The sequence below is a fragment of the Anabrus simplex genome, chromosome 1 (assembly GCF_040414725.1).
Source record: "Anabrus simplex isolate iqAnaSimp1 chromosome 1, ASM4041472v1, whole genome shotgun sequence".
Lineage (NCBI taxonomy): Eukaryota > Metazoa > Arthropoda > Insecta > Orthoptera > Tettigoniidae > Anabrus > Anabrus simplex.
The window spans coordinates 1026305634-1026319103 of record NC_090265.1 but is presented as its reverse complement, the minus strand read 5'-3'; the positions used below and the strand labels follow the sequence as shown (position 1 = coordinate 1026319103).

Genomic DNA, 13470 nt, shown 5'->3' with positions numbered 1-13470 from the left:
AAATACACAAAATTATTACGTGTTAATATGAAACCGACTGCGAAGAATGTTAGCCCATCATGGAATGATGGTGACAGTTGAAAGAAAGAGATAGTGGTCAAAGGAAAGGAAATGATAGGATCGCCAGGGCTCGTAAAACTAATATCGTTGAGGTCGGAAAGGAACTAGGCAACGAACACGAATGATAGCAGGAAATATTTTTGATTGGCGTGCGGAAGTCCCTCAATAGGTCAAAACCTGAAAATACAAAGGCTATAGAATACTGGAGGACAATGATGAAAACACGGATTCCTACATGTAAACAGTTCCAATTTAATACGCATTAACTGGATAGATCCTTAATGCTAAACACTGGTTTTGTGTAGAATGAAGTGTTTCATAATAATATGTAAAGTGTTACATGTTGAATGGAGTTGATGTTTGCGCTTGTCCAACGCCTGATCTATTTGTGGATAGATGTGCGAATGTTCCTCAACATCGGGGACAGTTCATAGAAACACGACCCGTGTGTGGACGAGCATTGACCAGTTGAAAAATGACGACACGATACTGTCTCAAGAGAGCTAACACATGAGGACGCAGGATGTCCATGACGTACCGTCGTGCAGTCAATCACTACCAGCCGTGTCCTCAAGGCATACCCAATGGGTCCCCACACCATGACGCTAGGAGTAACATCACTTTGCTTCTCCAAAACACTGCAAGGATGAGAACTCTCCCCAGGTCGCCACCGTAATCGCAGACTAGGATCATCCTGAGTAGAGCAGAACCGCGATTAATCGCTGAACACAATGCGCCGCCACTCATCATCAGTCCATGCTTCCCGGTCACGAGACCATTCCAAAAGCTACCGTTTGTGTTCTGGTGTTAACGGCTGCCTGCGCACGGGACGGAACTTCCCTAGTACGGTTGGTGCTATTCTCCGACCAATTGTAGGAGAGTACACAAAATGTTGCAGGGAATCCATTACTTGTTCTCGGATGGCAGGCGCACATGTGAAGGGGTTACGATGTGCTTGGTGCACAATACGGAGATCCTCCTTTGCGGTGATCAGACGTGGTCGACCGGAAACTTGATGACGAGTATGCCTGCCCTTACGGTCCCATGCCGTTCATCATCGGGCCACTGTCACAACAGAATGCCCAAAAAATCCGGATATTACAAACGGCCCAAGGGAGACCCACATTGTGACCCATTTCACCCTCTGCCAGTTGCTGATAACGCTGTTTCACGTTAGTGCCTGGCATCTTCGTGTCCTTCACACTGATCGCTCAACATATGGTGCTGTTCACGCCCCTTATACAAACACTAATCACGAACAACACAAATACACTCTGGTCGCTGTTCTACCTGTCGCAGAGAACTTCAAATATAATAATTTGTGTGCCTGCCTTGGTGTGTACGTGTATGAAATTCCATTGACATCCGACCATTTCTTCCGGGTGCTTATTTTCTTGTCAGGCAGTGTATTATTCACAGAGGGGAATAGGGCAAGGATATAAAAATAATTTATCTATAGAAAGGCAGACTTCTAATTAATCAGTATTAGTGCTCTATTAGGGTCTGATATAAATTAGCGCCTCTATACCAAGCACAAGTTTGCAGCACCAGAACTTTGATATGTCACAGTAATATGCACGAGTAAGAAACAGAAACTGTGCTACGACATTGGACCGTATTACTTTCCATGGGCATTATAAATAAGTACATTATGCGAGTAAAGATGAGGCTATATTAACATATAACACGTTTCTTCGGGGAACCTAGAACAGCAGCGTCCAGAATTCCACACATTGTGTGACTCGGAATCACTGGCTAGCACAGTTCCACATCATCCTATTTTCGAGTGGTCGGGAAGTCTACTCATCTTCGTCAATATAATTTTGAACAGTGTGACAAAGTAAACATATAACCGATTTTTGCGGACAAGAAAAAAGGGAAATTTATCTTTGTGAAGCATAGCATAAAGGAACAAATTAAATCAATCACCACTGATCTGAATTTAGGTTTCGCTCCAGTGGCAGACATCCTAATAGTTGTTTACACATTCTTTTCTTTCATGATTTCAAAAAGGAAATATTATTGAAAATCTCCCTTGGTAAATGATTGCAATCCCGAATTCCTGTTATCGTAAACGAGTACTTGCCAAACATTTTCCGCTTGAATCCTAACTTTATCTTCATCATATGATGTTTTCTACTTTAAAAACTCCACTCATGATTATTCGTCTACTCATGCCATTCCAAGCCACCTATCCACTGACAGATCGGTGAATACAGCGCAGTCGATCTGTTCGTCTCTTTGCTACCATGTTTCGACAGCCGAAACTTTGCATTCATTTTCTAACACTACCCTTTTATCATAAATCACCCACGAGAATGCTGTCGCTTTCCTTCCGAACATTTCCTGTTTTGTCGTTTTTTTGCTACTTGCTTTACGTCGCACCGACACAGATATGTCTTACGGCGACGATGTGATAGGAAAGGGCTAGGAATGGGAAGGAAGCGGCCGTGGCCTTAATTAAGGTACAGCACCGGCATTTGCCTGGTGTGAAAATGATAACCAAGGTAAGCCATCTTCAAGGCTGCCGACAGTGGGGCTCGAACCCACTAACTCCCGATTACTGGATACTGGCCGCAATTAAGCGACTGTAGCTCTCGAGCTCGGTCCGAACATTTCCTGTTCTAGAAATAATTAATCTTGTTGAGGTACACTGTAACCGTACTGTAATTTTGGTCTTACCAGAGAGTTATACACCCTCTCCTTTAAATTACACTACCAGCTCTGAATAAAACAAGCACATCATTGTTAATGTGCGAAATATAAGTTGCCGTCTTCCTTTTAATTAGTTTTGTTCTCGTGAGACAACAATCGTTTTTAAATCCAGCGAAAATGAACGTGTTACACATAATAAATAATTTCTCAAATGTTCGAACATTCTGTCTCACTCGCACCAACTCGTTCTCCAACACTCTCTTTCCTCCACTCTTGGTGACTCGACTCCATTTCACAGTACGCCTGCAAATGTGAACAGTGTACAACTGTGCTGATTTACTCACTGTGCCGCTAACATAGACGATGATAAGTGACAATGAGACAGTGTAATAATCTCGCAGATTTAAGGAATGTAGAGGTAAGGAATGTGGGAAGATGAAAATTTCTCCTGTCCTCATACATAGAACAATTTGGACGTCTTAGGTCATCAACAATTGCCGGGGGAGAATTAACGTGGACGATAACGAGAAGTGTTAGATTTAAGTAGCTAGAAGTAATGTCCGCCTTCGCTGTCAGGCTTCGCGAGCCCCAATAAATAGCGATGTTATGATTTTTCTGTAAAACGAACATTATTTCTACCGCACCATTTTAAGATAATCTACATTTGTTCCCAGTTACGCGTGAAACACGACATATGCTTTCACATTCTCTTGCAGCTTGCAAGTGATAAGATTTATCCGTAGTATGAGGTATTTATTACTTATCTTTGAACGATCAAATATCCAATACTAATTTTGTTTAGAATGAGAATAAGGTAACATGAGGCTACAGGAATTATAAAGCAGTTGAATGGTGAGTTGTATGTGTATGATCACCAGTGCACCGCAGTCAAGCTGGATGAGAAACATGTAATTTCACGAAATACGACCCAGAGGAAAAAGACAGTGGTAACACTCTGTTAAATAAAAAGTGAATTAACTTGGTTGTAAGGGAATGATTGAATGAAAGGAAGTTCTAGGAAGTTGAAACAAGAATGCAACACGTTGGTTATTGGATTACTAGCTGATGCACCCGTGCTTCGCAACGGAATTCTACATTGTAAACAGAATTCTAGGCTAGGTAGTGTACACGTTGTGAGCAAGACTGCATTAAATTGCATAGCTCTTAACGTTACGCGACGGGGAAGTCACTAAACGTCTTTTCTCATATGAAAACAGGGTTAGGGAATTTCCTTTGCAATGGTAAGCAGGCTAGCTTACCATCAATCATAATCGGGTTGGGGAGTTTTCAATATAATGGTACACACTAACTCTCCACCTGCGCTTTTACATCCCCAGAAAGACTGTCTTAGTGGTTCTCCCAACTGAAATGATCATAGGTCATTACAATGACGTCAGTAGGAATGGTACGCTTAAAAGCAATGCTTTCATATGAAATAAATAAATTAAAAACCACACATTTTCATCCTTTTAACGAACAGTACTACGCTGCCAATCTAACAGTCCAAAGTTCCAGAGATGAAATGACCAAGCCGCAGACAGCCGTGATTCGTGAACACTATTCGTCTTTTCACGATGGAGGTGGGTTTTGTCGAATAGTGGATAGTCCCAGTTGTTTCGTAGGAGTACTTATGAGTCGGAAAATTACAATTTAGTACACTGGCGGCGGAATAATCTGTCTGACTTGGGGGAAAATCCCCTTTTCACTGGTAATTTCGAATAAAATGAATGTAGAAATTAATAAAAGTGTAGAGGAAGAAGTTTTTGTTAAGAAACGGTTATATTTAGTGTTTAGTTGTGAGTTATTTGGTCAATTGTGCTGCTGTAATTTGAAAAGGCCCAAACTGTAATTCTAGACCAGGTCATACTACTGCTACTAAGTGAGCCTTTGCTTTAAGTGTGTACACTGCTCATTCAAAACAGCGCATCAGAGTAGGGATCGAATAGCTGGAATACTATGATGAACCAGTGTGTTACGTACCAGCAGTATCAGAAAATGTATGAACCAGAGAAGAACGTTTTCTAACTCCCCAGCAATTTCCCGCCAATATTCATTCCGGCTGTTGAACTCGGTACGCAGCAGTAATCCCATCTGTCGGAGTTGAGTGGCACCATAAGAGACAAAGAACATCGCAACAAACAATGGTCAATGTAATGTTATTGTTTATCAATGCTATGCGCTTTCAATATTGTAGGCCATCACATTTAGTTTTCTTCTGACTCTAAAATACCACTCTTTTCATAGTCAGTACGGTAAAACTAAATAAAACATAAATGTCAGAAAATTATATTCTCTATAACTTTCCTTATGTAGTGCTTTTCGAAAGGATCAATAACGTAAATTTTAGGCGCCTTCCCCTAAATTATAATCTCATCCCGGGTGAATACAATTGTTTATAGCTTAGACAGTAGTTTCTTATTCCCCAACTCTATTTCTTATACCGATTCTCATTAAATGACCTGTCCAAATTATTAATTCTTGCGTTAATAAGGACTGAATATATAAGATTTGAGCCCCAAGGTTTCATTGTCTCAGATTATAATCTTTAATATCTTATTACAAGTGACCGAACAACAAGTATTCGGCCATTTTCCATCGAGGCTTCAACTAAGTACACTGACTGACAGAGCAAATGCAACACCAAGAAGGAGTGGTTCGAAAGGGATGAAAGTTGGGGAAAAAACAGACGGCACGGACGAATAATTGATGTTTATTTCAAACCGATATGCAGGTTACACAATGCGCACGGCATCGACTCAGTAGGATGTAGACCACCGCGAGCGGCGATGCACGGAGAAACACGTCGAGGTACAGAGTCAATAAGAATGCGGATGGTGTCCTGAGGGATGGTTCTCCATTCTCTGTCAACCATTTGCCACAGTTGGTCGTCCGTACGAGGCTGGGGCAGAGTTTGCAAACGGCGTCCAATGAGATCCCACACGTGTTCGATTGGTGAGAGATCCGGAGAGTACACTGGCCGCGGAAGCATCTGTACACCTCGTAGAGCCTGTTGGGAGATGCGAGCAGTGTGTGGGCGGGCATTATCCTGCTGAAACAGAGCATTGGGCAGCCCCTGAAGGTACGGGAGTGCCACCGGTCGCAGCACATGCTGCACGTAGCGGTGGGCATTTAACGTGCCTTGAATACGCACTAGAGGTGACGTGGAATCATACGCAATAGCGCCCCAAACCATGATGCCACGTTGTCTAGCGGTAGGGCGCTCCACAGTTTTACTGCCGGATTTGACCTTTCTCCACGCCGACGCCACACTCGTCTGCGGTGACTATCACTGACAGAACAGAAGCGTGACTCATCGGAGAACACGACGTTCCGCCATTCCCTCATCCAAGTCGCTCTAGCCCGGCACCATGCCAGGCGTGCACGTCTATGCTGTGGAGTCAATGGTAGTCTTCTGAGCGGACGCCGGGAGTGCAGGCCTCCTTCAACCAATCGACGGGAAATTGTTCTGGTCGATATTGGAACAGCCAGGGTGTCTTGCACATGCCGAAGAATGGCGGTTGACGTGGCGTGCTGGCGTGCGGGGCTGCCACCGCTTGGCGGCGGATGCGCCGATCCTCGCGTGCTGACGTCACTCGGGCTGCGCCTGGACCCCTCGCACGTGCCACATGTCCCTGCGCCAACCATCTTCGCCACAGGTGCTGCACCGTGGACACATCCCTATGGGTATCGGCTGCGATTTGACGAAGCGACCAACCTGCCCTTCTCAGCCCGATCACCATACCCCTCGTAAAGTCGTCTGTCTGCTGGAAATGCCTCCGTTGACTGCGGCCTGGCATTCTTAGCTATACATGTGTCCTGTGGCACACGACAACACGTTCTACAATGACTGTCGGCTGAGAAATCACGGTACGAAGTGGGCCATTCGCCAACGTCGTGTCCCATTTATCGTTCGCTACGTGCGCAGCACAGCGGCGCATTTCACATCATGAGCATACTGAACCCATAATTCTACGGTGAGAAAAATATTTTTTCTCAATATTTATTTGGTATTAAGAAACTAATTTTATGTTTGAGGGCAGCCATGTTGCGCTCCTAAGAGCCCCGATGTCGCGTGGAAGGATCTCACTCACGGCAAGCTCGTGAAATGCCGGGACACCTCGGCGGAACTCGAGTGCCCGACAATTCTTTAAATTCATGGAATTCTATACAACGAGGGATTTTGGCAATACAGTAAATAAAGAAATAAATAAGTTAAATTATTCGTACACCCTACGTGAAGACAGAGCCCCCAGGGAAAAACATAAATGCAGTTAAGCCTAAGTACATGTTAGCGTCAGATCAGTGAACCAGCTACACGTGCCAAGGTCAGGGGATGAAGAAAAGGCGCGAAACGCACGGGCAGAAATAATTTATTTCCCCTGTTGTGAGTGTGGAAAATTATAAGATTAACATCTAAAATAACTCCAAGCCTGTCCGGAGTTCTGGGACAAGTCTCATCAAAATCGGTCTATTAGACGCAAAATTGGCAGATTACACAATCAAGCTTAATAGTGGGGATAGCGTCCCTCCTGAGATTATAAAAGAAACCACCCACCGTATATTTTTCAGTGTCGATCTGGAACTTGAAGCCGCGGGAGCTTGTGCCCGTCGTCATTGGAAATTCGCGCCAGATTGGTCGACAAATAACTAAATACGTGTCTGTGGCTAAGGTCCATATACTCAGTTAAGAAGAGAAGGTGATTGGAAAAGTTCTGAACGTTTGCCGACGAACTAGGAAAGTGTAGGCGTTGGTTGAAATATACACAGCAGGTTTTATTTATATCATCTCATGTACGTATGAAGGTGAATAGGGTTGGGGAAGCTATTCAGAGTAGTTCTGCTCCCTTTATCTGTTGAACACCTGTTTTATTGGAGTAACAGAGAGAGACAACGTCGGGAACGGGCCAGACAGTCGCAGAGGACTGCAGAACGAGGGAAGTTCGTGGTGCAAGTTACAGAGAAAAGTGCGTGATTTATGTGGTAATTTTAATATCGTGTGTGAGAAGGGTAGTGTTTGTAAGAGTGAAATGTTGGAAATGATAATGTTATCTGTGAAAATGTACGGCTAAGTACGAGGTCTGCTGGTGACAATGTAACCAGAATACTGGGAATGACGCCATGTACAGGTCTGTCTATAAGTTTTATTTGTTCTGTCCCAACAAATTTTTCCAGGTGATTGTCGGGTTGATATTCGTAATTATCAGGCGAAAGGTGTTGTAATTTTTGGTCAGCGTGTGAAAATTTCAGTGTGTAGATTTCATGTCAAGAACGGTAAAATGCCACGGTTAAAATTTGGTGTTAAATGTTCGATGAGATATTGTCCAAAGCGTGGATTTTTGGAAAGTTATAAGTGTAAATTAGTCGTGGCGAATGTCTTAATCTCAAATGTCAGTTGAATTCGGAAATGTTTGTCGATAATAATATTAATAATAATAATAATAATAATAATAATAATAATAATAATAATAATAATAATAATAATAATAATAAAAATGTCTACCGCGGGATAAGGAAATTTTTCTATGTTAAAGTGCATTTAACCAGTATATTTTACAAGGATCGCAGGCATATTTAGATAATTTCGGTGAAATTTGATAGAGTTACAGTTATTAATGGGAAGGAAATTTTGAGACATCGTGTATATCGATGATACGAAAAGTCGCGGTGTGCTCTTGGACTCTCGAGGTTCGAAAGTCGTAATAACAGTAAAGTAAGAGATGTGTTTTACGGTGGTTGTTGTTTTCACCAGGGAATTGAATTATTAAAAAGGGTCTTGGAAATATAAGAAAAAGGGATTGAGAGCGACGAATTTATATGTATGTGGAGATGACAGAGATGGATGAAATGAAGCCTGGATTTTAAGTGATACCGCTGGAATAAAGCGAGGAGAATGAGTTTGAGACAGGCTATATTTTTGAAGAGGAAGTATTTAGGAAACAGGCTGTGTTGAGGCAGGCTGTAGTGTTTTCCGCTACCAATCCGAAATTTGAGACGACTACTGTGTGAAGCACCGTAGATTTCTAGTAAGATCCCAAGTGAAAACGACTCTAGTAAAAGGTTAAAATCTTGGTAGTAAACGTCCAGCGATTTGTTACTTAAAGCCCGTATGAATAGTAAGATAATGCGACCTCAAGGATAAAAGAGCATTTTGGACCCATGGTTGGGGTGTATTTAATTTTGTTCACTGGATATGTTATTGATATAAATGTTGGAATTGACGATAGGCGATTTGAGAGTTTCGAATGCAGTAGTGATGATTATTATTTTGAAGGCATCCACGATGGTAAACGTGTGTTGGGAATTATCATTGCTTCCCTAAACTTCAGTGCACAAGCTGAGATTGTGTTTGAGGTGGAGAATTGTTCGTCACGTATGTTTATTTTCGAGTTCACGTATTGTAACGATATAGAGACTTACTGTAATTTTCGACTTGCATTCATTTAATAGTAAGAGACGTGGTTCCGGTGTATGTTATTAGTCAGACCAGGTTTAGTATTAAATGTCGGAGTTGTTTGAAATTGCTAGTTCGCCTGATATGTTAAGGGATGCGTAGTACGACCCACTTTGACGCCCGACGATAGATTTAGGACGTCACATGTTATCCTTGGAGTCACTGATGATGAGACGTCCTAGTTCACGCCCGACGATAGAATTTGGAAGGTATCATGTACATAGTGATTAGTGTTAGGATATACAGATTTCAAGTGAGCCCGACGATAGGTCTGGGATGTCAGCTGTACACACTCAAGTCTCAGATTAGATGTTTCTTTTGTTTTTAGTTGAAGTGGCCTGGACGAAGGTAGCATCTACAGTATGATATGATTTATGAAGAGGGTCAATGCGTAGCTCTCCTTGAGATAACGGGACCGCTAGTGAGTGAGGGTTGCCCAAATGTTGGATATCGGCCCGATATAGATTAAATATCTTTACTGTAATTCTCCGCGCGTGTTGAGCTCTAATGACTTCGATATGTTAATTTATTTTACGGACTTTATTGTTTTCTCGTTTTGACGTCCGTTTCGTTTGATAGTGTGCATTTGACACTCAGTGTATTAGTGTGAGACTTGAGTTGCGAATGCGGTTTCGATTTGTCAGCCAGTAACAATATTTTATTTTCAATCTTGTCGTGCTTTCATTTTATTCATAGTTGAAGTAATTAAGTAATCACTTTATAAGTAGTGTGTTGGGACAGACAATAAATAAATAGATCTGTACTGGTAGCATTGTTTTTCAAGGGAAAGAATTCCTTAAAGTTGTAGTAAATTTTAGCGTGGACTGGTAAATTTTATTAAGCATAACAAACCCATTTCTAACCTGAAAATCGGTTCGATAATAATACTTTTCAAGTGACTTTCCACTTTTTAATTAACTTCAGTGTTTGGCATTTCTTCTAAATGCATGATTAGTAAGTGTTTCCTGCATTTCGCAGTTTTGTTCCTTTAGAACGACATAACGTAAGATCCTCACTGATCATGTTGTTGTTGGTTCCTTCCGAACATCTGTTTTGGGTGATGCACATTTAGCATCGGGATTACCTTACCACTTAAGGGTGTCATGACTGACAAATACATGGTGGAATTTTATTTCAATTGTGAATGATGCTGTTAACTCGTAGTGAACACCATGCTTTCCCATAATATTTCGCAACCTATCCAAAGCAACTGATAGTCAGTTTGGTTCGATTAAGGGTCCATTCGGCGGGTGTTCCGTATCCGTAAAGGGTATTCGACTGGTGGATAACCTTAATTGAGAGAAAATCAGGCGTTCTACTTATTGAAAGTCAGATTTTCCACGGATCGTGTGGATTAACTCTCAGTTCTCGTTTGGAATAATAGGTCTTCCCTTTTCCAGTTTTTCAGTTTCGCTGTCCACTAACATATTAAATTCTCCGAAGCAACTTTTCGATATTGTAAGAAACAAAATGACGTTATGTAATGTGACTGTGTTTGGAACATTCAAAAATCAATAATTCATCATTTTTTTATTTTTCAAGAATACATATTAAATTAATGATGTTATCGTGCTATTTCAATTTAATAAAAGTTAGTAAGCACATTTTGCTCCTCATTTCAAGTTGTTAGGCTCTCTTCTGAACCCCATCGTTTGGTAAAGATCGTGACCGAATTTATTCCCGCAACGACCCATGATTTAAGAGTTCTAGATTGTTCTACTATAGCAGCCGTGGCCGACCAACGATGGAATGGTAAGTTCAAGGGTTCAATACCTCAGTGACGTCAGTCTACACTGCAATTGGCATAAAGTTCTGACCACTCCTTCTTGGTGTTGCATTTGCTCTGTCAGTCAGTGTATTTGTCTCGTAATAACATACATTCGGCTTAACCAGGCCAATCTGATTTACGTGTATTCTCCAACTTCTATGCATATTTATGACTCGTGTTCTACTTTGGTAATCTATGAAAAATGACCAGTTTTCTATTTAAAATGCGTCCCCAACTACGTCATTTACGTAAGCATTAGGGTTGTCGTTTTAACGTTTTGAATATATGTAGATGGAGATTTTAAATTCACTAATATAAATAGTAATATTAATATTAATAATAATAATAATAATAATAATAATAATAATAATAATAATAATAATAATAATAATAATAATAATAATAATAATAATAATAATAATTTAGGTACGTCCACAAAAAGCAGGCCAAATACAAACCCCATGGCAATACAACTATGATAGACCTTAGCATACAAAATGACTGCTGTTGAGTCTGAGGGCCTGGAGATTACGAGGTGTCAAGTGGTCAACGAGACGAATCCTGTCGGCCGTTATTCTTGGCTTTCTAGACCGCTGGCGTTACTCACCGTCACGTAGCTCCTCAATTGCTTACACGTACGCTGCTTGAACGCGAGTCAATGTCTAATCAAGGTAAAAACCTTCTCTTGGCCGGTAATCGAACCAATCACCTCCTGGTAATAGGTACGCTCGGCGTCGCTAGTCCGCGCAGTCTGTACACATATCAGTACACAGCTTAGAAGAATGAGTCAAAAGCCCAATTTTCACGCTTCCCGTTCTCACCCCTATTCTGTTTTCAAGAGTAGGTGACTTAGGAAGAACATTCACAAAACAATACAAGATAATTTGCTATCTAATAATGGTCAATGAAAAGACTCAACCTCCAAACTGTTGACCTAATAATCTCTGTTTTACAGGTTATGGAACTGTCGATGGTAACACAGGCACTACTCAACCAACCTCCCAACAAACGTCAAGTAAGTATTCTGACACTCAACAGAGCATATTAGAATTAATTAAGTCCTTATCAGTCTAATACTGTGATAAGCTATAAAATAATACACGTTAGCTCCAGGGTCAAATTAAATGCATTATGTTTTCTGACTTTCACTAAGTAAGCTCTGATCAGTGTTTTGTATCGGATGATTAGTTTTCTTGCTATCACATTTGGAGTATATTTTTACACAAAACAAAGATAATAATAAAAATAATGATATAATCTCTCTATATAATATTCCCTATTCTGTTGGTTGTTCACACTAATATTGAGAAAATGATACCGTTTTAACAGCTGAAATTGGCGTCAAATATAAGTTTGATGTCTCCTTTACGATAAAAATACAATGAAAACACTAAAGCCATAATTTTTGAACATTTCTCCGATTGAAGTGATTATATCACATTCGCCATGTTGACGTGCACCTTTTGGCATGCGGTCTAAATATGGCGATTCGCTGTTGATATTACATAGTAGGTGCGTGGCCTTCCCTTTGGTGCTCAAAGGACTTCACTCAATTGGACAAAGAGAGGTGATGATGATGATGATGATGATGATGATGCTTGTTGTTTAAAGGGGCCTAACATCGAGGTCATCGGCCCTAATGGTACGAAATGAGACGAAATGAAATGACAAATTAAAAGTCCAAAAGCCTCCACTGACCAGAATACGAAACGTGAAGGCGAAGAATGCATGGATGGAGATGAATTTAAAACAACCCGTGGATCCGACACGCAAAGTCTCGCATTCACAAGCGTAAGAGGTTCGTGGGAAAAGGAGAGGTTGTGACACGTACAACAATACATTCGGTCACTGAAACCGTGTTTTATTCGTAACTATATCGGCGAAACCATCAGTGCTAGCCAACCAGAGCATTATAGGATAGAACACATCACCTACGTGCTGCAAGAGTTGAAGCATATGGACGAGCGTGGCTGCCATATTACTTGAGCCATAACATTCTATACCGATTGCTCTCTGTTATTGACAAATTTACGATGTTTAAAAGGAAACTTAAGAAATTCCGTGTTATTGTTTGAGTTTAATGAGGTATCAACAGGAGTTGAAACGAAAAGAAAGGGCGTACCCTAAAAAAAAAGAAAATTAGAAATGCACATATAAACGACAGGATATTGAAAAGGACAATCAAATTAGGTGCAGAACTTTTTAAACGCTATAACTGATTTCAAATGACAGTGCTTGGTGTTTCCTACGCCTATTCAGTCAGTGTTGAAATATTCTATCCGATAGCCCAAGTTGAAGAATTTTAAACTAAGGAGAGAATGTAAATTGCTGGAGATCCCCGCTACAGTAATTGTGCTGGTTTGGTTTCTGGATGTCGAATATTGGTATTGTGCGATGTAGTTTGGTGTGAAAATGTCGAGCAGATGCGAGTAAAATGTAATTTGATCAGTCTGGTGAGATCTATGAGAACATGGCAGAAATACGAAAATGCTTTTGTAACTAAAATAACATCACTAACGTCGTATCAATGGGATTT

At 40.9% G+C, this 13470-nt stretch overlaps 1 protein-coding gene across 1 annotated transcript in view; it reads left to right on the top strand.

Annotated features, from left to right (window-relative positions):
* Positions 1-13470, top strand: part of LOC136857856 (uncharacterized) — a 162252-nt gene that overhangs the window by 106409 nt on the left and 42373 nt on the right. The window contains exon 21 of the mRNA XM_068225178.1: positions 11890-11949. Within this exon, the coding sequence (XP_068081279.1) occupies positions 11890-11949 (60 nt within the window). The remainder of the gene's footprint in view (positions 1-11889; positions 11950-13470) is intronic.